Source organism: Megalobrama amblycephala, linkage group LG9, assembly GCF_018812025.1.
Source record: "Megalobrama amblycephala isolate DHTTF-2021 linkage group LG9, ASM1881202v1, whole genome shotgun sequence".
Taxonomy (NCBI): domain Eukaryota; kingdom Metazoa; phylum Chordata; class Actinopteri; order Cypriniformes; family Xenocyprididae; genus Megalobrama; species Megalobrama amblycephala.
In genome coordinates this window covers 36081638-36107471 of record NC_063052.1, presented here as the reverse complement: position 1 = coordinate 36107471, position 25834 = coordinate 36081638, and the positions used below count along the sequence as shown (strand labels likewise).

Sequence of the window (25834 nt, the reverse complement as noted above, 5' to 3'; positions counted from 1 at the left end):
ATGGTGCCGTGACCCGGATGGGAGTGAGGTTTAGGGGGTAATAGATGTAGGCTAGTAAGAGATGTATGTGTAAACATCATTACCCTGATCTCAAGAGGCGCACTAGGGATTGCGGTCTTTAGCCTCCTTGTTAGAGGACCTGACTCCCATGCCAGCGGACCAGGGTTCGAGTCCTACTTAGAGTAGACGGTTCGAACAGGAGGGGTTACAATGGTGCCGTGACCCGGATGGGAGTGAGGTTTAGGGGGTAAGTGTAATAGATGTAGGCTAGTAAGAGATGTGCGTGTAAACCTCATTACCCTGATCTCAAGAGGCGCACTAGGGACTGCGGTCTTTAGCCTCCTTGTAAGAGCGCCTGACTCCCATGCCAGCGGACCCGGGTTCGAGTCGTGCTTAGAGTGGGCAGTTCGAACAGGAGGGGTTACAATGGTGCCGTGACCCGAATGGGAGTGAGGTTTAGGGGGTAAGTGTAATAGATGTAGGCTAGTAAGAGATGTGTGTGTAAACATCATTACCCTGATCTCAAGAGGCACGCTAGGGATTGCGGTCTTTAGCCTCCTTGTTAGAGCACCCGACTCCCATGCCAGCGAACCAGGGTTCGACTCCTGCTTAGAGTGGGCAGTTCGAACAGGAGGGGTTACAATGGTGCCGTGACCCGGATGGGAGTGAGGTTTAGGGGGTAAGTGTAACAGATGTAGGCTAGTAAGAGATGTGTGTGTAAACCTCATTACCCTGATCTCAAGAGGCATGCTAGGGATTGCGGTCTTTAGCCTCCTTGTTAGAGGACCCGACTCCCATGCCAGCGGACCAGGGTTCGACTCCTGCTTAGAGTGGGCAGTTCGAACAGGAGGGGTTACAATGGTGCCGTGACCCGGATGGGAGTGAGGTTTAGGGGGTAAGTGTAACAGATGTAGGCTAGTAAGAGATGTGTGTGTAAACCTCATTACCCTGATCTCAAGAGGCATGCTAGGGATTGCGGTCTTTAGCCTCCTTGTTAGAGGACCCGACTCCCATGCCAGCGGACCAGGGTTCGACTCCTGCTTAGAGTGGGCAGTTCGAACAGGAGGGGTTACAATGGTGCCGTGACCCAGATGGGAGTGAGGTTTAGGGGGTAAGTGTAATAGATGTATGTGTAAACCTCATTACCCTGATCTCAAGAGGCACGCTAGGGATTGCGGTCTTTAGCCTCCTTGTTAGAGCGCCTGACTCCCATGCTGACGGACCTGGGGGTTCGATTCCCGCTTAGAGCAGGTGGTTTGAACAAGAAGGGTTACATATGCTTCACGAAGAAGGCAAATACCAGAATGAATAGCTAGAGAAGTGAAAAAAATCCTCTAAGGCCCTGTTTACTCCTGGTTTTAAGATGCGTTTTGGTCGATCGGATCACAATGAGTTTTCAACTACCTCTGGAAGTGTTCAAAAGTGGACAAGCTCAAAACATTTTAGATCCTGTAGAGTCATCCACTTGTGATCTGATTGACCAATCTTAATACCAGGCGTAAACAGGCCCTAGAGTTCAGATGTGTAGTGAAAAATGAAGTTTAAAAATATGATTGTAAATATAAATATAGCTGCGAGCAGCAAATATCGGGGTTAAGGCTTTTAAACACATGCGTAAAAAGTAGGGGTGTGACGAGACGGGTATCTCACGAGACGAGACGAGACTCAAGATTGAGTTCACGAGACGAGACAAGATTTTTACACACTATTTTTAAGAAATCCTCAATGGCGAAATACATGACTAGAAAAAAATATTCTGCAGGTGTATTTGAAATGTTTTAACTAATCATCTTGTAATGAATGTCATTTCAGTTCTACTTTCTGAATATGAATTATCATATGCAGTAAAAGACAACAATACTCAAGTACTGTAAAAGGTTTTGCCACTAACTCAACTGACTGACTTCTCTTCTGTATGATTTCAGTCTCTTGAGACCTTACTGTACATGATTTATGAGCTTCTACAACTTTTGACCTCCTAACTGAACTCCTTTCCACAAACTGATCAGAGAAATAAAAACAGTATAAATAAAAATGGTAACACTTTACTATAAGGTCTCATTTATTAACATTAATGTATTAACCAACATCAACTAACAATGAGCAATATATGTGCTACAGTATTTATTAATCTTTGTTTATGTTAGTTAATAAAAATAGTCATTCATTGTTAGTTCATGATAGTTCACAGTGCATTAACTAATGTTAACAAATGAAACCTTATTGTTTGTGCTTAATAAGATTAAGAGAAAACTGTTATTCATTTTTATGATAACACTTTACAAGTTGAAACCATAATCGTACTCTCTCAATATTCAAAGTGCAAATAAGACCAACTTTTTCTTTGATACAGAGCTAAGAGATGGTTACAACTACGCTGCCCAGCCTAAAATAGCTTTCATTATTAAGAGATATTTGCATTCATCAAGGAGCCGCTTTCAAAATGCAGGTATTGAAATGGCGTTTGAATGCGCGCGCGCGCGTTTACTTTCACTTTTAGCGATCGCGCGTAACTCTTTAAATATGGACCGCCGGCAACCGTTATCCAACTGAATTAAATGTTTTTTATTTAAACACAAAGCAAAAGGACATTGGAGGCATAATGTAAACGTAGCGGTGGCATATTCTTTCCTAATCATCCTAACACTCTGTCATGGCAACATCACGAGACTACTTTTCGCCTCGACGAGAAATCTCGTCACACTTTAGTCCCCCGAGATCTCGTGACACGAGATCTCGTCACACCCCTAGTAAAAAGGTATTATGTTTTATTTAGCAAGCCTGTAACCATCTTGATCATAAATGGAAAAGACCATTTACAGCCAATACAGGCAATTTACCATAGGAAATATATGGTTTTTAAAGCTTTTTAACAGTTATAAAGGTTGAGCCAAAAACCTAGGACTAGTTTGCCAAAGTTGGTTTTCGAAATAATCTCCAATATTTAACGAATAATTCGATGGACATTGTTCTACAATGTGGTACGAATGTCGTGGGTATGAGCGAAAAATCGCTCAATCGACGCAAAGGCGCCCCCCGGTGGCCGACTTCTTTCGAATTTCTCACAAGCCTCTAGGGCTGTAAATCAGACAGGCCCAGTGAGTTTCGTTCCAATCGGCCTCTGTTAACCTTGTCTAATAGCTGCTCAAACTTCATTGGCCGATGATGGACATGTTTTTTGAGATACGTCAATGTCCTGATTAGACAATCATGGCACCTCGGACAAAGACACTGCACACCATTTTTCAAGTCAATTGGAACTAACGGTGAAGTAGTTATAGCCGTTTTCATGGTTTTTTTTATGGTATAGCACCACCAAGTGGCCAGTCACTGCATCCTTTTTCACACAACCACAGAATGAGCTCTTACATAAGTGTGCTGAGTTTTCTGAAAATATCTCATTCCTTTCACGAGTTATAGCCATTTTAGTAAAAGTGGCTCCACCAACTTCGAACGTTTTGGAGGCTCTTAGGGACCGTGAATCAAAATTTAATGTTTTTTTTTGATAATTATAGACAATCAGACTCCAGAGAATCTTGCTGAACTGGTTTGTTCCAATCAGGCTAAAATCCAAGGACTATTTTGCAAAAGTAGGTTTTTCAAAAAATCCAAAATACCCGAAAGCAAATACGAGGCTTACGTTCATACTCCCCGTCAGACCGATCGGGGGGAGCCTTGGTGATGTTGTAGACGCTGTGAGTACTACCAGCCCTCAAAGTTTCTACAACTAACGGTTTGGTCTGCCCGATCACTTTTAAGGGAGAATGCTGATCCTTGGAAATTTTAACAATTACAATAGGGTTTCAGCACTAAAAATATAAACAATATGATGGCAGACGAGAAATGAGAAATAAAGCCTGTAGTTTCCTGTGCATGTTTTTCATCCTGTTGTGTGCATGTGTGCTGATGCCGTGCATCTGTGCGATTGTTTGTGCACCTGTATGCGTCCTGCGATGCCGCTGTAGCTCGTCGCTCCTGGTGAAGCGTTTCCCGCAGAAGATCCAGTTGCAGACGAACGGCCTCTCTCCCGTATGCCAGCGCAGGTGAGCCCTCAAGTGAGATGTTTTTCCGTAAACCTTCCCGCAACCCTCCATATGACACACGTGCTGTTTCTTCTTTGAGGGGTCACTGTTGTTTCTGTCAAAACAGCAGAATTCATAGAAGTGATGTTCAAAAATGCTTTACCTTGTCAAAACACAAATTATAACACTTGCAAAAAAGTACTTTTTTTAGCAGTTGAAAAAGGTACTTTTTTTATTTGTGCGTGCATTTTTGTAGTCTTATCTACTAAAAAACAGCAAATAAATAAATAAATAATAATATACAGGATAAGCAAAAAAAGAAGAAAAAAAAAAGACCAAGCCTAAAACTAAATGGTTTGTGTAAAACCTTCCACTCGAAGTCTTTTAATCCTCTCATTTGATCTCTTCTGGTTCCTCCGCTTTAACCCTCTCATTTTACACTCTTTTCCTTTTATTTCCTGACGTACCTCCCCTCTCCATCCCTGCAGTTGGGGCAGGAACAGGCCACCCTGCGCAGCCTCTTGCTGGGTTGACCTTCCTGGTCAGACGGGCTTTGGACCTGCCCCATCTGGTCTGGGCTTACTGCGTTCAGGGTCGTGCTGCTGATGTTGCCAACAGTGACCGTCACTGGGGTGGACTGAACTTTGACCCCCTCTTGACCCTGCTGCTGACCTGTGGGAATTTACAAACATTACTACTGATTAAATCACTCTGTGAACTGTTGATTGCAAGAACTGTTCAATGGAAACTCTTGCAAGTTTTGGGAAATAACGAAAAAATAAGGTTTGAATTCTAGTGAAAAACCTGTGCCAAAATGTATTTAAAATACATTTATCTCATATTAAGTACACTACAAAAAGCCAATAACTTGTCTTAATATTAAGCCTAAAAAGTGTTTTAATATCACTATTAGTAAGGATATTATGATCTCGGTATAATATCAGTCTTTAAATGCAAGATATTTAAAGTGTACCTAAAGTATACTTGCAATAGTTCCATTTTAGCACAATAAAATATACTTAAGTATATCTTTAGTTGGGCCTCAGCACTACCTCCGGATAACCAAAGAGTGCATTAAGTGCAAAATTAGTTGTTGCAATTTAGCAGACTTCAAATATACCAAAAGTACATAGATATGTAAATGTATTTGTAGTATACTTAGCAATGCATTTCAAATACATATTGGTATATTTATTTTTTACTAGGAGATATCATTTAGACCTTAAAAAGCAAGTTTCCTAAATTAGTGAGTCATGGTGCTACCTGAGTAAAGTTCATTTCCAGGAGAAATCTGTTGAAACAGCCCTTCTTTTCCAGGGTGGAGCCAAACTTGCAAAGGGCACTAACAAAGAGTCTGAAATCTGACACCATACGAAGGATTTGGAAGCAGCATTCAGACTCTGACTTATAAAATATAAATGCCTTAATTTGCAGTTTTACTTCATGAGTAATAAAGAGTGTATGGGAAAACACAACTGCATTTCATGCTACTGTTCCACTAGTTTACAAAATTAAGCCCTATGCTTTCAAATTAAGCATTAAAAACAGTTCAAGAAACACTTACATTTTACAGTAGATATATGGTTAAAAGTATAAATATCTTACAAGTTAAAAGTAAAATGTCTTACTTTTTGGACATGTTAAACAAATAAATAAATTGATAATTATTGCATTACTTATTGATTGGTGCTGGATCATTTCCAGATCATATTTACCCTAAAAGCATAAGGAAAATTAAATTATATTTTTCAAATTTGAATGAGGCCTATTTTTAGAATAATAATAAAATGTTTTGCTTCATTACTCTTTTTTCCAATTAGATCACACCCCATATTTTATTTTATTTTTTACTACTGTAATGCAAAAAAAAAAAAAATAATAATAATAATAACAACAATAATTATTATTATTATTATTAATTATTCTTAAGGGAAAATATGCTTTATTATCATATATGCAAAAAATAGTCCTAAACATATTTCATTTGCTTGTGGCTATATATGTTTTTTAATTCAAATTGAAAAAAAATATATATATTTTTTTTATTTTTTCCCTTTGTTTTTGGGGTGGAAACATGTTTTAATGAGATTCTCCAACTTAAATTTTACTTACATTTAGGGTTGCAAATTTCTAGGGACTGCGTGCATTTCCGGAAACTTTCCACGAGACTTTTGGAAATATTCCAATTTGGAAAATTAACAGGAATTTACTGGAATTTATGGGAATGAATTGTAAATGTTGGTAAATTTATTTAAATTTCTATATAAATGTGTGTAAAATGTATCATATACAAACATAAATATAAACATTTTGTTTGGTCATAATAACATGAAATAACATTGTTATTTCTTTTTTGCATTCAATTAATTCTAATATTCTATTATTTAATAAATATGTAAAATAAATATATTTTTATTGCAGCAATTGTTATGCGTGTGTTATTTATTTCAGTGTCACATGATCCTTCAGAAATCATTCTAATTTGCTGAATTGATACTCAATTATCAATGTTGGAAACAGTTGTGCTGCTTGATACTCCCATTTCACATCACAACACAATAGACCTCTTTGGAGCAGACGTCACAATTACGTCACTTGCAGCTGCGCGCGCATAGTGGTTGCAGAAAAATAGCGGTAGCAATTGGAGGAAAATGTGCAAAATCCACAGAATAAGAGAAAAACGTGTGTTGTGCCTCTGGATGTTGGAATCGGAATGCAAAAAATATAGTCTTCATTTTTAAAGAAAACCATCGTTGAAAACGTCCTTTGAAGCTAAACTGAGACGTTTCACAGACTGGACTGATGACACCTGCAAGGATTAGTCTACTATTAAAGCAGGAATTTGAAGTAAACAGTAAGTCTACATAATATTCACATATGCAGTTCAGAGGACATACATACATAGCAGTTACAGCATGAAATAATATTTAAACCTATAACATTTTACATAGATAACTTTTAAACAGTCTATACAATTTTTATTTCACAATTCTGACTTTTTTTCTTGCATTTGCGTGTTTATGACTCCCAGTTCGGCCATTATAACTCGCAATTGTGAGTTTATTTTACAATTCTGAGGGGGAAAAAGTCAGAATTGCGGGATAAATTGCAATTCAGAAAAGACAGGATAACCAGTAGGCTATATATCACAATTCTGTTTTTCTTTGTAAGAAATGTGAGATATAAACTCAGGTTTGCGAGAAATAAAAGTCAGAATTCTGAGACATAAACTCGAAATTAACTTTTTTTTATTCTTTTATTTCGTGGCTTCCATAGACTGCTACTGCTCAACTGTCATTTTCTGCAACCAGGTAGGCTCCGCCCATAAAAAACGTCATCGCTGTTTGCAAACACCAAATTGGTCTATACTGTTTTCAACAGGTGTCACATGACACACTGCTGCACAGGTGGGAGGGTCTTACCTTGCACACCGGTGATGGTGAGTGGTACGCCCTGCACCTGGACTCCAGCCGTCCCCAAACCTGCGATGTTTACAGTCTGCACCCCGGTCCCAGAGGGCAGCTGGGCTGCGGTGAGCGTGATGGGCGACCCTCCGAGCGTCAGCGGGGCGATCTGAGTGAAGGTCCCGCCACTTGCGTTTGACGCCACTGGGGCGAGTGTCAGCTGCTGGGGCATGCCTGCATTCTGGACCTGGACGGTCTGCCAGCTGATCTGCCCTGAGGGGGTGAGCGTGGGCGTCCGGATCAGAACCTGTGTCGGGTTCTGGAAGGCCTGAAGCTGGAGGTTCTGCTGAACCGGTTGTAAAGTCTGTCCGGGCTGGATCTGTATGGAGCCCTGGACCATCTGCTGCTGGGGCGACTGGATCTGGATCTGCTGGAGAACCGGATGGCCCACAATTTGGAATTGCTGGATTTGGCCAGCCTGATCGGACGCAGGTTGGAGGCCGTTGGACTGAGCCAAGTTCTGTGCGTCTGTCTCGCCCGACTGACCGTCCTTCTGGCTTTCAGCAGCTCCGACGGATGCTGTAGATAACGTTGTGCCATCCGTAGAGGTCACGACGACGGAATCGGTGCCCGTTGCAGTCGTCGTGCAAGTTGAAACGCCGGTGGATTCTCCTGTGCTAGTGACAGTCGTCGTTATCAGCTGGTTTCCATTGGAAATACTTCCGTCGGCTGATTGGACCAGTTGAACTGAACCTCCCCCTCCCGTTACGTTATTGATAACCGGAAGAGCCAAAGTCACGCCGCCGAGGTTAATGGGTAACGTGGTCACCATAGGCGTCTGCGTACCCTGAATGGTTTGCAGTTGCAGAGGAAACGACGGTCTGATTTGAAGAGGAATCGTCTGGTTTTGAGTGACGATGCTGGTCGATCCCGTCCTTTGGGGCGTGGCCAAAATGGCTTGGTTGTTCCCGGTGGGAATGAGCTGGATCTGTTCTGGCTGAACGCTTAAAGCTGCGGGGTTACTGGGGCTTATTTGTATCTGCTGTCCGTCTGCGGTCTGAAGATGCGGGATGACCTGGTACTGAATCCCGCCGGACGAGTTTGGCAAATTCTGCACCTGGATGATTTGAAACTGTTGCTGTTGCTGTCCGGCAGGTGAGTTATTCGAGCTGACCGCCTTGACCTTCCGCCCCGCGCCGCCTTCATTGGTGGCCACGTTAGTACCAGCCTGCTGAATGTTGTCCTTGGTTGCAGTTGCAGGGGAAGTGGCTATGATCTGCCAGCCGTTTCCTGTTAGCTGTGCAGGAACCAGCTCGAGCTGCTGCGTGGGGTTCTGGAGTTGAAGCAGACCCTGGTTCGGGTCGATTATTATCTGCTGTTGTGTGGCCGCCTGACCCTCGCTGCCAACACCTCCTATTTTACTGCACGTCGCTGCGAGCAATGCAAGAGGAGACGGTTGTGCATCCTACACACACACACACACACATATACAGTGAGATGTCAGTGTCAGCAGATGTGGGCGGGTTCACAGGAAGAGTAAGTGGGCGTGTGAACCACAGTCTCTCTATTTCCCGATCAAGGGCTCGAGAGACAAACTCTTCGTGACAAAAAACTCATTCTAAGGCTTTTCTGTTAAAAACAACTTTAATATTATACTAACAAACATTTAACATACAGTGGGTTGCAAAAGTCTGTAAACACTAGTGAAAATAATATTTCTCTCTCTCTCTCTCTCTCTCATTATATATATATATATATATATATATATATATATATATATATATATATATATATATATAAAATGTTATTTTTATTTACATTTACAAATTGAATATACTTGTGTGTAAAATGTACAAGTATTGGAAAATATCTTTGGCTCATATTAATTATATTATTATTACAAAAATTATATATATATATATATATATATATACATACATACACACACAATGTTATTTATATTAACAAAATAAATATATTCTAGTAAAAATGTTCAAGAATTTGATACATGTTCTCTTGTAGATTTCATATAAAATAGATTTCATATTAATGTATATTATATTATATCATATTATTTTTAAAAAATATATTTGAAAAAAATGTACAAGAATTGGAAAATATATTTTTCTTAAATTATTATTATTGCTTCAATTGCAGCAACACTTGAGCTGACATTACAAAACATGATTATCATCTCTGCTGTCACAAAAATTTGATTTCTATATATCTATATATCTGTCTATATATATTATATATATATATATATATATATATATATATATATATATATATATATATATATATAGTGAAAATGAACAAAAATGTTAAAATATGTTTGCTTATATTAATAATATATTATTTTTAGGGCTGTCAAATCGATTAATGTTTACATAATATATATGTGTATAATATTATATTCATATATATTATATATGTGTATATATATATATATATATATATATATATATATATATATATATGTAACAATATTTACACACACATATATTATTTAAACAAACTTCTATGTTAGATGCGATTAATCAATTTAACAACATTAATAATTATAACAGCAGCACTGACGAGAACAAAACATGATTATCATGTTCTTTGTTGTCTCAAAAATTATATTTCTTATTTCTGTATTCTATGTTACATTATTTATATTGTTTTTCAAAAGTATATTTGAGTGAAAAATGTACAATTTAAAAAATAAAATTATATATATATATATATATATATATATATATGACATGAACAAAACTTGATTATCATGTCTTTGTTATGACAAATATGGTAACATTACCAACTTGATTGGTGACCAAGAAATAGAGCCGATTCTTCAATCGTTATAATTTATTTGATGCCATAATGTCTTATATTTTTCAGTGTGTTCTAGGTTTCAAACCTAAAATACAGTCTCAGGCTTTTGGACTCCACTGTAAGTTTGTGCAAAATCATCATAATGAAATGTTTGTTCCGACTCTGAAATGCTAAAGATTAAAAGTGTTACCTAACACAGTTCACAAATGTTTTATCAAAGAATTGCAAAGCATAACAGGTTAAGACAGGAACAGTGTGTGTGTGTGCATGTAACTGTGCAGCGAAGCGCCCTGCAATAATCAGGAAGTGCTTTCAGTGCAGAAACAAGTGGGCACTTTGAGCGACACCCTTCAAGTCAAACTTTACTGATACCTGTGATCCAGAACTTTTCCCTTTCGTACCCCCTTCACCTCCACTGGCTTTCCCCCCATCTGTGGCCATGGCTTCCTTCTTTTGATCTGCAAAAAAAGTCAAATGTCAAACCCAATGCAAACATGAACTAAGAGTTGGAAATCAAATAAATGTAATGCCACATTACACTTGCAAAGCATTCAGCAGCACCAAACAGCATATTGAAAAGATCAGGTTTTATAATGCAAAAGCCTCCAGGACATCTAAACACATCAATATCTCCAAAAGCAAGGTTTCCTATCCATTACAGGCATTGCATAAGACCCAAAACTGATCAATGGGCACAAATAAACAGCAGATCCCATTTAAAGTGGGGGGACAACGATGGATAGATAGCACAGACGCACGCATGGAGAATTAAGGGGTGGAGACGCATAAGGAGGGGAGGGTACGTACCACTCATTCCGCATTAATAAAACCCGGAGAGGAGTTGTTTAAGAGAAAAAAGGCCGGACGCCGTGGAAGGCAGGCAGAAGGCAGGCAACAGCCCAGCAGAAGGACGGCCTATTTTCTCCAGCGGCCGCAGACTGTGGCGCAGCTCTGACGCACGGACCCACCCCGCCAGGAAGGGCGGTGCCAATGCAAAAACACCCTTCAATAACGGAGCACAAAATGCCAAGCGAGTCCGAGCGGGTCGGGTTGAACAGCGGCGGTCCCGTGTGCGTTGAAACCGGGCCTATCTGTGCTGTTAGATCCGGAATTAAATAATATTCCTCCGCGGATATATGTGCAGGTCTGTCAGAGATCTCCGTCTGCGCGAGGGCCCACCCACTTCCATTTAAATATCTATGAATGCCAAACCATCATGCCTGGGCTATTTCGCTCTCTCTTTTATCTCTCCCGGAAGTATTTGTATGAGATTATTCGGCGGAATTCACTCGCGACATTTCCCGAAATTCCAATTGTTCACTTTTTTGATGCACAATTGCATTTGAGGCACACTAAAATTGCTGTGGCTTTTGTGGGCGGATGCTCCCCTCCCACATATTCAGATTGGATGGGAACCGAATGTGGGCGTGGTGACGTTTGGGGCTTGTAGTTTCGAACGCGCAAAGCGTCCGTTGAGTTCTAAAGGCTGTGGACTACAACTCCCGTGACGTTCGGCTCCGACGCGAGTGACGTTCCGCCAGGGGGAGTTATCATGTTCGGTTGTACGGAATGAAGAAGGGCGGGCTCTTGTGGTATGTGGGGGTTGGGCGAATGGAAACGGGTGGAGAAACACGAACCACCGGCCCAGTTCGGCTTCACACGCGCACAACCCACTCACAAATACACGCCCTGAAGTCCATCACGACTGTTAAATAAAATAAACACATCGTTACAATAACTGCAGTGTGCTGCTTTTGCAATAGACAGACCTGAAGTATTTGGACACTTCAGTCACACGCATGAATGTCATTGATTACATAACAATATCAAACAACGTGCCATTTATTTTATATTAATAAAGCACAAGTGTACTTTTAAAGCAAAGTTTGTTAGCTTTTAAAAGATTGATGTGCTTTTCAGCAGTTTATTGGATATTTAATGTGATGAACTACACATGCAGTTCCTCTGAACACCTGTGTGAATTTGAGATCTTCATTATAAACACTAAAACACCAGTTTAGGCATGCAAACTTTGGGGCACAAAAACACAAATAGTGCTTTTTTCCATTTTTGAACTGTCAACAGATTTTAATAACTGATCTACCAATCTATGTGTTAAAATAAAGTAATGATGCTGCCATCTTTCTCAAGTCATTACTCCGTAAATATACATCTGTGACATTTAATATTTTGGCTTTCATCACTATTTGTGACCCTGGACCACCCTACTTGGGTAAAGTTGGTTTTATATTCGCACATTCGGACTTCTGATAAATTCAGACTTTCCAATAAATGTGCAATAAATTAATGTTTGCGAATTTTAAGCAGCGACACAGTCGATCAAAATAGGCAAGTATTGTTTTAATGGCATATTTACTTGTGAATATCCACTGAATGTCCAATGTAGTGTGATTAACAAGGCTATTGAATACGGATGTCCGAATGTGCGAATATAAAACCAACTTTACCAAGTTATCACCCTGGACCCTGGATTTATCATCTGAAATCTGAAAAATAAGCTTTCCATTGATGTATGGTTTGTTAGGATAGGACAATATTTGGCTGAGAAACAACTATTTGGAAATCTGGAATCTGAAGGTGATTTTTGGCAAAAAAGAAAAATCATTAATTTTAACCCATACAATGTATTGTTTAAAAAAAAAAATGTAACAAAATCAAAAAATTGAGCCAGGGGAAGTTCCCAAAATTTGGTTGATTTGACACAGAATGACCCAATAACTTTAAGATAAATTTATAGTTTTCATATACTGCACATGTACGTGGAATATCTGAATTATGAAAGACAGTTTTTACAGCCAATTATCTTCTTTTATCTCTTATTTTGATACTGGGTCTGATTAGATCTTCTGTTTATTCTGTCAATATCTTATATATATATATATATATATATATATATATATATATATATATATACACACACACACACACACACACACATTCAAACCAAAATTTATTCAGACACCTTGAGCATTTGATTTAATTGAACATAGTTTAAAAAAAATGTAATAAAATATGACAAGATCTGGGTTAAACTCTGTCAGAAAAAAAAAATCATCTTAATTATGTCAGATAACACTGACCTTTGACTATGGTCAGGTCAAAGTGTCTGAATAATTTTTGGTTCCAAATTTTTATAAATTTTTCTGGTAGTCCACTGTATGAAGAATTTTTGGATATAATATGTCACAGTTTACTTTATTTTGCTATCCTCACTTACATAAATGAACTATAGTGTCCTGCACCCACTAGTAAAAATATATCATTATCTAGTGCTGAATAATTGGTTTGACTATTATATATATATATATATATATATATATATATATATATATATATTCACCAATCAGGCATAACATTATGAGCACTGACAGGTGAAGTGAATAACACTGATTATCTCTTCATCACGGCACCTGTTAGTGGGTGGATATATTAGGCAGCAAGTGAACATTTTGTCCTCAGAGTTGATGTGTTAGAAGCAGGAAAAATGGACAAGCATAAGGACTTGAGTGAGTTTGACAAGGGCCAAATTGTGATGGCTAGACGGTCTGCAGTGGTCAGTATCTATCAAAAGTGGTCCAAGGAAGGAACAGTGGTGAACCGGTGACAAGGTCATGGGCGGCCAAGATCATTGATGCACGTGGGGAGCGAAGGCTGGCCCGTGTGGTCCGATGCAACAGATGAGCTACTGTTACTCAAATTGCTCAAGAAGTTAATGCCGGTTCTGATAGAAAGGTGTCAGAATACACAGTGCATCACAGTTTGTTGTGTATGGGGATGCATAGCTGCAGACCAGTCAGGGTGCCCATGCTGACCCCTGTCCACCGCCGAAAGAGCCAACAGTGGACACGTGAGCATCAGAACTGGACCATGGAGCAATGGAAGAAGGTGGCCTGGGGCCTGTTTCAGAAAGGAGGTTAAGTGAAACTCTGAGTAGCCTATGTTAACCCTGAAATAAGGGAAAATCTGGTCAGGAGCTGGTTTTCTTGTCAGGAGCAGGTTTTCATTCATTCATTCATGCTGCAAAAATGCTTTTCTTACTGAGTATTTTTTGTCCTATTTCAAGTACAAATATCTAAAAATTCTTAAATCAAGATGGATTTTCTATATAAGAAAATGATATAAGATATTTAGCCTTGTTTCCTGGGGTGATCTAAATTAAGTGCATTTTACTTAAGTAAAATGATCAATATCTGCCAGTGTGGTAATACAAATAATCTTAATGCAAACGGAAAACAAGATTATTCGGAGTGTCTATTACTAAGTGCAAATTTACAGTAGCCCCGCCAACAAATGTCACACAAGGTAAAAAAACAACCCATGTGATTAATGACTTCAGTACACAGTAGCGTGTTGGGTACGCAAAACTAACTTGTGACGGGACTGTGCCTTTCGGCGAGCTTGCTCTTTTCCCTTTTCCCATCACATCAGAAAGGCATTTATTTTCAATAAAAATGAAGAAAAAAAAAAAAGTAAAAATGCTGCGGTGAAAAACTGTCAATTGTTTTACAGAAAGTTTCCGTACTATATACGGTGAATAACTGTAATAGATCTAACGGTACATTTAATGTAATTTTACGGTAAAATACCATTAAATTCACAGTTTTTGGAAGTGAAAAATAACAATTCATTGTAAAATTTACAGTGAAAAAACGTAAATTGACATTCCCACAATTCCCTGCGTGACACTTCACATTTGATATATTTTCGTTGAAATAACTGTTTCTTCTTAGTTTTTCTCATTTTTTTCTAATCAGTTATGTACATTAGGGTTTTATGTTACATCTAATGTTGTTAAATTAATGTTTATTGCATTTTTAAAATTTCATGCATGTTACCATGATGGTGTTTAGTGTGTGTGTGAATGACACTGTGTGCTCCTTCTATATATTATTATTGTCCTCCTCAGCTTGTGGAAAAGCTGCTTGTGATGAACTTTGATTCATCATGTGACTCTTATCACCACTGTGTTTGGTGACTGTCAGTGTATTATAAAGGTACAAAACAGATATTAGTACTTCATTAAATTGGTAAATTAACATTATATCAGTTAATGAAATACGTTATTTTACCGCAAATTTAACAGATTTTTTTTTCGAATCGTAATATCGGAGCTCCATTGATGATGGCTTTTCATAGTCGTGATGCACGCGCTTAACTCAGAGTCAACCTACTCAGAGTCGATTGAACTAACTCAATTCAGCTGTTCTGAAACAGAAAACTCAGAGTTTCCCATTTCAGGGTAAGTTCAAGTTTGAACTCAGAGTTGGTTGAACCTCCTTCTTGAAACAGGCCCCTGATCTGATGAATCATGTTTTCTTTTACATCATGTGGATGGCCGGGTGCGTGTGTGTCACACATGGCACCAGGATGCACTATGCCTAAACCTTGGGTCCTTTGACACGTTCCACCTACCTAAGCATTGCTGCAGACCATGTACACCCTTTCATGGAAACGGTATTCCCTGGTGGCTGTGGCTCTTTCAGCAGGATAGTTCACCCTGACACAAAGCAAATATGGTTCAGGAATGGTTTGAGGAGCACAACAACGAGTTTGAGGAGTTGACTTGGCCTCCAAATTCCCCAGATCTCAATCCAATCGAGCATCATTCAGCAATATTACTGATCTGACTGCACTGAGCTGGATGGTGACATCATTGTTTTCTCCAGAGCTGCTTTATAGCTGAATTGAGCTCATTTCATAATTGATTAACTTTACACTGTTATTGAACCGAACTGAATCAACACTGAACTGATTAATGACTGTTTACTGTTGTCTTATAGAGCTGTTTTACAGCAGAATTGAACTCACTGCGTCACTGAATTGTTCTCACTGTAAAGCTGCTTTGAATATCCGTATCGTATAAAGAGCTATATAAATAAAAGTGACTTGACATTTGATTGTTGAGCAAGAAATCGAGCAAACTCTTACATGTTTGTTTATTAGATGCCATAAAGTTTCTTTGTTTTCCAATTTTCAGTTAATTCACCAGGATTAAACTAGATTTCAAACCAAAAATGCAAGTTGTGTCCTAAATGTCACACTCTAGCTTACATTAGGGTGACCATATGTGCCATTTTCCCAGGACGCGTCCTGTGCAGGATTTCTAAAATGCCTAAAATGGCTTGAGCACTTGCCTCTTTAATCGTGAAAGTGGTCATATCGATGTGCCCCCTGAACGTGATTTCTAAACGGAGGTCTGTGCAAGCCTGTTCTTATTGACAGTCTTCATGCAATGCATTAAAATGTTGTCGTATTTGCAATGCTTTGACCGTTCTCTGTAGATCCAGCCTTCTCGATTATGTATAATGCATGCTATTGGTAAATCATTACCTTCTGCAAATATGAAAACAAAACAAAAATTAAAGCTGCAAGCAGCGATGAAAGGGCCCTCGCACCCGGGCTAACTGCCACCCGTTGGCCTCAGGAAAACAGTGAACAGTGGGTGACATGGATGCAAGCGAGTAAATACAGGAGAATTATGCAAAAGTCATTTCAAAGTGCCACACTTCCTGCTGCCAACAGGTGGCACTTTGACCGTAACCGAATATTGCCATGCAGATGTCCTCAGGCCAGGACTATTATCAAACATGTGAAGTTTGGAGCAGATCGGACATTGTCTGCCTGAGATACTAGAACTTCCTGTTTCTTGGCTTTAATCGCATATATTAGCACTTAGCCAAGTGTTGCATGATTTAACATATTTCTAGTATGTTTGGTACATCATGGCATATTAAAACGTTTTTCTGAGAGTGAACTAAAGTGTAAAGCATACCATTTCCTGTTGCCAGCAGGTGGTGCTATGACTAACTGAATATTGGCATATAGATGTCTTTAGGCCAGGACTCTTATCACACATGTGAAGTCTGGAGCAGATCGGACATTGTATACTTGAGTTACAACAGCTTCATCATTCATGGTGAAACATCAGAATTTGTCAGGCTGCCACAGACACGCCCTTCAACAAAAACTCAAGATCTTTGATATTAAATGTCACTAAGGCCTTAAGATTAGACTGACCATATATGATGTCGTTATTATTAAATGTCTTTGAGGAGTTAATCACAGTGTAAAATATGTAATTTCCTGTTGCTGGCAGGTGGCGCTATGACTGCAACTGAATATTATCATATAGATATCTTCAGGTCAGGACTCTAATAAAACTTGTGAAGTTTGTGGCAGATCCAACATCGTATGCCTGAGTTACAACAACTTCCTGTTTCATGGCGAAACATCAAACTTTGGCAGGCCGCTACAGACACGCCCTTCAGCGAAAACTCTAGATCTTCGCAATTTAACGTCACAAAGGCCTTTAGATTAGACTGACCAAATATGATGTTGATCTGATTAAAGCTCTAGGAGGAGTTAAAGTACAACTTCTGAAAATGGCAAAAACTGCACAAATTTTGCAAAGAAAATTCAAAATATCTGACTTCCTGTTGGTTTTCAGATTTCACTCCAAGACTTTTCTGTAGGTATTGGGCTGTTAGATGTGTGTACCAAATATCAAATATTCATACCTGTACGTGAAACGTAGTGTCAGGGGCACGTTGAATTTTTTAGGTGGCGCTCTCGAGCCATTTTGCCACACTTAATTCTGAAACCCATATCAGACGTAAATTTTCACCACTTCTGACGCATCTGCAAAGTTTCATGAGTTTTCGAGTATGTTTCGGCCCTCAAGAAAGTGATTCACCTTACATGGCAAAACATCAGACTTTGTCGGTCACCACGGACACGCCCTTCAACGAAAACTCAAGATCTTTGCAATTTAACATCTCAAAGGTCTTAAGATTAGACTGGCCATATATAATGTGCTTCTGGTTTAATCTCTATGAGGAGTTAATCACAGTGTAAAACATGTCATTTCCTGTTCCCCCCAGGTGGCGCTATGACTGTAACTGAATATTGTCATGAAGATGCCTTCAGGTCAGGACTCTAATAAAACATGTGAAGTTTGGGGCAGATCAGACATTGTATGCCCGAGTTACAACAACTTCCTGTTTCATGGCGAAACATTGAACTTTGCCAGGCCGCCACGGACACGCCTTTCACCGAAAACTCTAGATCTTCACAATTTAATGTCACAAAGGCCTTTAGATTAGACTGACCAAATATGATGTTGATCTGATTAAAGCTCTAGGAGGAGTTTGTTAAAGTACAACATGTGGAAATGGCAAAAACTGCCAAAATTTTGTAGAGAAAATTCAAAATATCTCACTTCCTGTTGGGTTTACAAACTTTGCACCCAGGGGCTTTTTTGTAGGTATTGGGCTGTTACATCTGTCTACCGAATTTCACAACTGTACGTGAAACGTAGCACGAACGGCGCTTAATTTAAATTTTGTAGGTGGCGCTATCAAGCCATTTTGCCACACCTAAATCTGAAACCCATATCAGATGTAAATTTTCACCACTTCTGATGCGTGTGCAAAGTTTCATGAGTTTTTGAGAACGTTTAGGCCCTCAAAAATGCGATTCATTTTGGAGAGTAAGAATAATGGCTGAGCAATTCCAATAGGGTCCTCACACCATCGGTGCCCGGGCCCTAACTACATTTTATGCAACTTAGAAATCCTGGACAGGACGTGTCCAGGGAAAATGGCACATATGGTCACCCCAGCTTACACTATGCTCTAATGCACTATGTACTCAACTGTTCAGTGTATGAATTTTATAAGATTATTTTGTCATTCAACATCAGCGTCTGAGTTTTTTCCCATTAATTAAGTGCATCATCCTGGTCTCTAAAGTGTACTTTTTCAATTTGGTTCTATTCAGTGTGAACACACTACACTATTTATACTACAACACGTCAGAGAGTAGTGCAGAAGTATGTGTCTCCAGACTTTTGGACATGTTTGTGCAAAATCATGGAATGTATGTTCCGATTCTGAAATGCGAAGCGTTACCTAACACAATTCACAAATGTTTGAGATATTAGCTCTTCTGTTTATTCTGTAAATATGTTAAATTGCTTATTTCAATATGTATTTTAATATTGGATGAGCTCCTGCCCCCTGTAGGGTTAATAAAGTTCTGAACTAAAAGTTTTTAGTATTTCAGTGACCCCATGTGCAGATCAGGCCATGTCTGTCCCACAGCACTGAGAAATATTCATTTGTGTGTGTGTGTGTGTGTGTGTGTGTGTGTGTAAGTGACACTAACGACTTGCATTTAATTAGGCGGTTGTTTTATTCTTCTTCTTTAGTAGAGATGTTCTCTGTGTCGCTGTTTGCCACTGATGCCCTCTGGTGGTTGTGTGAAGTTGAACTCTTGGCATGAGCTGAAAAATCACAAGGTCAAGCGTTTTTTAAGTTTGTTATTTGACATAATATTCTGTAAAATGTTTTTTTATTTGCTTAATTATATTAGTTATAAAAAAAACATGAAATAACACACTGTATTTGTTGGCTTGTTTATTTGCTTTCTGTTACTTGCAATATTTTTGTAATTGATTGCATTTCTGGAGGAAGCACTTATTTTCTTAGCAGTTAAAGGGTTAGTTCACCCAAAAATGAAAATAATGTCATTAATGAATCACCCTCATGTCGTTCCAAACCCGTAAGACCTTCGTTCATCTTCAGAACACAGTTTAAGATATTTTAGATTTAGTCCGAGAGCTTTCTGTCCCTCCATTGAAAATGTATGTACGGTATACTGTCCATGTCCAGAATAAAAACATCATCAAAGTAGTCCATGTGACATCAGAGGGTCAGTTAGAAGTTTTTGAAGCATCGAAAATACATTTTGGTCCAAAAATAACAAAAACTATGACTTTATTCAGCATTGTCTTCTCTTCCGGGTCTGTTATCAATCCGGGTTCACGACTCCGCAGTGACGCTGCTGACGTAAGACGCTGCTGACGTGTTATCCGGTGCCCCCGAGCTTCGTTTACAGTCTGAGGGAGACGCACGCTGTATTCAAGCTATTCTAGTATTTGTATTTTGGTATTACTATATTTTTTAAAATGGTGCGTAAGTGTACATGTCGCGGATGTCCTAATCGCCAAATACAACGACGTAAAAGTGCATTACCAACGCCGACAGATGAAAGGATTCAATGGAAAGGATTCTGGAAGAGAAGACAATGCTGAATAAAGTCGTAGTTTTTGTTATTTTTGGACCAAAATGTATTTTCGATGCTTCAACAAACTCTAACTGACCCTCTGATGTCACATGGACTACTTTGATGATGTTTTTATTACCTTTCTGGACATGGACAGTCTACCGTACATACATTTTCAATGGAGGGACAGAAAGCTCTCGGACTAAATCTAAAATATCTTAAACTGTGTTCTGAAGATGAACGAAGGTCTTACGAGTCATTAATGACATAATTTTCATTTTTGGGTGAACTAACCCTTTAATGTTCTTGAAGAACTAAAGTAGTTTATGTAAGTCGTCATGAATGTGTCCAAATCAGGGGTTTTCAAACTGGGGGAAAGTCTAGAAAACTGTAAATAAAAAATAATTAGAAAATAAATGAATTATTAAAATAAATTAATAATTATACTTTGTTTATATATATATAAATAAATAAAAAGGAGATTACAATTCAATAAGGTGAGTAGAAAATATATAGTGTAACATAATAGAAACTATTTTTAGATTTATAATATTAGTTTTCAGTGCATAAATTGGGTTTTTATAAAAGATAGATGGGGGTCCCTGACATGAGGATGATCATATTTGGGGGTCTGTGAATGTAAAAGATTGAAAACCCTTGTAATGTAATACAAAATCAATCTACAATGTGGTACTGGACAGACTCCACAGCAATCAGGACAAAACATCATGTACGAAATCTCAACAGGACTTGAGCTCAATCCTCAAGCTCAGTGTTTTAGTTTGAAAAATGTCCAGTAGGGGGCGGTAGATGAACTGGAAACATCACACTGCACCCTCTGTAGGTCAGTATAACTCTTCTAAGTAACCGACTTTGTCTTGAAAGTATAAAACACGCGAGCACAGATGTTGATTTGTGCACATTATTTCAACAGCAGCCTGCGGGAGACACTCTAAAGTCTGCCTGTAATTCAATGTGACTGACTGTGAGATTCTCTCAGAATGACTGTTCAACAACAATCACTTCAGAAATATTGCATAGTGAAAAATAATATTAAAATATGATTTTTTATTTTTAAATAGTATATGTATACTTACAATCAAACCAAAAATTATTCAGTTATTTTTTATATATTTTTACTAGTGGGTGCAGGACACTATAGTTAATTTATGTAAGTGAGGATAGCAAAATAAAGTAAACTGTGACATATTATACCCAAAAATTCTTCATACAGTGGACTACCAGTAAAATTGATAAAAATTTGGAGCCAAAAATTATTCAGACACTTTGACCTGACCATGTTTTGTGTTATCTGACATAATTAAGATGATTTTTTCCCTCACAGTTTAAATCTGAGATCTTGTCATATTTTATTTTATTTATTTATTATTTATTTATTTTATTTAGTTATTTATTATTTATTAATATTTAATTATTTTTTTATTTTATTTATATATATATTTTTAAAAACTATAGTGAATAAACTGAATTAATTAAATGTTCAAGGTGTCTGAATAAATTTTGGTCTGACTGTATCTGTGACTTAATTTGTGTGTGTATATAATAACATTAAATATTTATTAATATCTTAATATTTTAATATCATATTTTATATGTATGTAATATAAATATATATATATATATATATATATATATATATATATATATATATATATATATACACACACACACACACACACACACACACACATTAGTGGTCAAACGTTTTTGAACGGTAAGATTTTTGTAATGTTATTGAAATAAGCGCTTCTGTTCACCAAGGCTTCATTTATTTGATCCAAAATACAGCAAAAACAGTAATATTGTGAAATATTTTTACAATTTAAAATAACTGTTTTCTATTTGAATATATAATAAAATGTAATTTATTTCTGTGATCAAAGCTGAATTTTCATCATCATTACTCCAGTCTTCAGAGTCACATGATCCTTCAGAAATCATTCTAATATGATGATTTGATATTTTTTGCAAATCAGAGCAAGACGTAAAACTCTCTAAACTCTAGAGGAGATGCATGTGAGATTTGTGCCTTTTTTCTTATGAGAAAAGCAAGAAACTGAAGCCAAATTACTTTCCATTCAATCTCACTGCTCTAGGAGAAATATTTGGGATATTATTGATATAGGCACTACATGCCTGACTCAGTCCAGTTTCAGCTATTTCCACATGATTTCAGTGATGTTGACATGCAGCACAGTTTAAGATGTGTTTCTTTCAATGGAACATGTGTTTGTGCAGTTGTGTGTGTGTGCGTGTGTGTGTGTGTGACAGGCGTCTCGCTGTCTCTCTGTCCTGCGGCAGAAGGTAAGACAGATTTACTGCCTTTCTACTGAATGAGATTTTTGGCACGCCAAACTCTTGTTCATGAGTGTGTACTCGCTCGGGAAGGTGTTGACAGGCCAACGCAAGCATTTTTAACCCTTTGTTTGCTAGAAAGACATTTGTGAAAACTTCTCGAATGCAGCTGATCTTGTCAACAGGTGCATGAACAGATTTTGAGAGAGTGGATAGAAAATTGTCTGTAATCTCGCTCAAATCCCTCTGGTTTTATAGCAGTGTCTGTCCTGTTTTCACCACAGTGGAGCAGTAAATGCATCGGTGCAGTGATGTCCCCTGTTATATCCTGACAGGACATGAAACACTGAGAACACAGGTGCTAAAAGACATTAACCACATGAATCAGTGTGTTGATTTATTGAGGAACAGCACTGTGCACACATGAAGTCCTAACGTGACAATGTAATGTGTGTGTGTGTCTGTCTCCGATCTGTCTGTGATGAGTGTTTTCTTGTTGAATGACATAAAAACAACTGAACATAAATGTTTAGTGCTTTCTGTCTTTTGTTGTGAACTGGGGCCAAGAGGTGTGTCCCAGAATGATTGCCTGGAATGTTTTCATGTTACTAGTGAACTTGTCAACGAGTCACTGATGCTTCATTTCTTTTTTTTAGTTTTCGTGTGTGTGTGTGTGTGTGTGTGTGTGTGCGTGACTGCATGTTTATGCGTTTTTAGGACACTTTTAGTGCAGTAATTGTCTGAGAGCAGCACTGAAGCTCCTGTGAGAGCAGATTGTGGAATATTTTATTTTTTTCTATATTTCTGCATTTACTAAAAAGTACTTAGTTATTAAAATGCTTTATGTGTTTTTTTCTTCTTCAGAATTTGTCTTTGTCTTTGTACTTTTCTTTCAAACCCTTTATTCAGTGACATTTCATCTCACCTTTTTAAAAAATGCTTTGATCATCAAGTTTCTCTTCAGTCTTTATCAGTATTTCTTTGTTTAAACCTAGATTTTCATTAAAAAGTTTTGGGTTGGTTTAAGATTTTATAAAATATTATAAAAAGAAGCTCACCAAAGCTGCATTTATTTGTAAATATAATAAAAACAGTAATATTGTGAAATATTATTACAATTCAAAATAACTTTTATATGTGAATAATTTATTCCTGTGATCAAAGCTGAATGTTCAGCATCATTACTCCAGTCTTCAGTGTCACATGATCCTTCAGAAATCATTCTAATATGCTGATTTGCTGCTCAAGAAACATTTCTGATTATAATCAATGTTCAAAACAGTTGTGCTGCTTCAGATTTTTGCTTGATACATTTTTTTTCAAGATTCTCTGATGAAAAGATTTATCTGAAATAGAAATAGACTACAACAAACGGCTGGTAGGGAATGCAACGAGCTTCTTCCTGGGTTGGTGACATCACTAATCCTAAAAGTTGCATAAACCCCGCCCCCGAGAACACGCAACAAAAGGGGTGAGGCCATGTTGGGCTGCTTTAGAGAAGAGGAAGAGTTGTTGTAGTAGAGTGTTGTCGACATGCCGTCATTTTACGCCGGACTGCTTCACAAACGAGGGTCAATTCAACGAAAAAAGATGAACATGACGGCACATGCTAGTGGATGAGTTGAATCAACTCCACAGCAACTACATAAATTTATCCACTAACCATTCAGAAACGTCTAAAAGTTGTAACTTCTTCCTGAGTCTCTCCATCAGTGTCGACTCCGGTTTGAATAATGTAAGGCTGAACACCGTTACTGACAATCCTCATTTTGGCTGCGTGAGATTCTCCAGCATTTTTAGTCATTTTCGTGGATCCGTGTGAACGGGGATAGTTTTGACAATGTTTACATTGCGATTACAAAATTCCCAACCTACTTTTCCAGGAGGTTTGTATCAAGATTTTACATTTTCAGATGGTTAAATAAATGCAAAGACCAATCACAATTCAGCATGCAAATAGTACCATGACATCTTCGCTTTCAGTCAGTTAATAAACATTCTAATAATATAAATCAATGGGACATTTTCTAACTTAAATCTTCAATTTCATAGAACACCTTAGGTTGAAAAAGACTCTGTATGTTCAAATGTATTTGAATTATATCTGAATATTCATAGTTTTATGTCTGAATCAACTGCTGTTGTGAAGTAAGCTGAAATTGTGAGGAAGAAGAGGACGATGAAAAAGAATGAGATTTTTACATTTTTAAGCAGTGCAAAAGTTCTACGAAGTTCTGGTTGCTAAGTGGTTTCTAGGGTGGTCTGGGTGGTTGCTAGGGCAATGTTTACATTGCGATTACAAAATTCCCAACCTCCTTTTCCAGGAGGTTTGTATCAAGATTTTACATATATTTTACATTACACTGTATATACTTTTATTGTTATAAATATTATGTATTTTTAAAAAATATTTATAGTTATAATAATAAATATTTTTAATTATCTTATTTTATTTTTTATTATAATTTTTTAGATAACTTTTCAAAAATATATTATATTAATTATTAAAAATATACATTTTTAAATGTTGTTTTCACAAAAAATTATATTTTAAAATTAATAAAATATATATATTTTAAAATATGCAATACTTATAAAACAACTAATAATATTTATAAATTATTTTGTACTATTAAATTGTACTATAAAATATGATTTAACCACTTTTAAGGGCATTATTCCCCATAAGCGAAAATGTTTTGAAAGATTTTAGAGTCTGAACAATTCATTTAATAATAATTATTTTAATGCACCTGTTTTCAGATATCTGATTTAAATTTAGCACAAACACAAACTCTTCCACAATGTGTGTCTTTCCGTGCAAAAAACAAACTTTATAAACTGAAGTCACGCCACTCTGTCATTTGTGCAGCAAACCATCCACTTTCAATCATATCAGCAAAATGAGCTCAAAATCACAGGCCTGAAGTCTCGCGCCACACGGAGGGCCAAAGAGCACTCGCTCGGGAAAACGCGGCTCAATCTTGTTCCATTACTCCCGCCAGGCCAATCTAAGCACACAAATTACGCCACAGCGACCTCATCAGCGGAGGTATTTTAAGATCAAACAACAAAACTCTCTAAAGCAGCCCGATGTGGAGGTAAAAGCTTTACACACCCATTAGCGTTCACAGGGGCGTCTTTACCCTGGGACACCTTTTAGCCCCAGGTGAGGGCAATTGCTCT

General features: G+C 37.7%; 1 protein-coding gene across 6 annotated transcripts in view; it reads right to left on the bottom strand.

The window, feature by feature from the left end:
- sp4 (sp4 transcription factor) overlaps positions 1 to 25834 on the bottom strand; it is a 70388-nt gene that overhangs the window by 2598 nt on the left and 41956 nt on the right. For 4 of the 6 annotated variants that reach the window (XM_048203525.1, XM_048203526.1, XM_048203528.1 and 1 more), the window contains 4 exons: positions 10619 to 10704; positions 7445 to 8891; positions 4490 to 4694; positions 3938 to 4137 (listed from right to left, as the gene is read on the bottom strand). In XM_048203525.1, the coding sequence (XP_048059482.1) occupies positions 3938 to 4137; positions 4490 to 4694; positions 7445 to 8891; positions 10619 to 10704 (1938 nt within the window). Of the gene's footprint in view, positions 1 to 3937; positions 4138 to 4489; positions 4695 to 7444; positions 8892 to 10618; positions 10705 to 10784; positions 11014 to 11053; positions 11647 to 25834 lie in introns of those variants that run through there. The other 2 variants (XM_048203531.1, XM_048203527.1) reach the window with 2 other exon arrangements.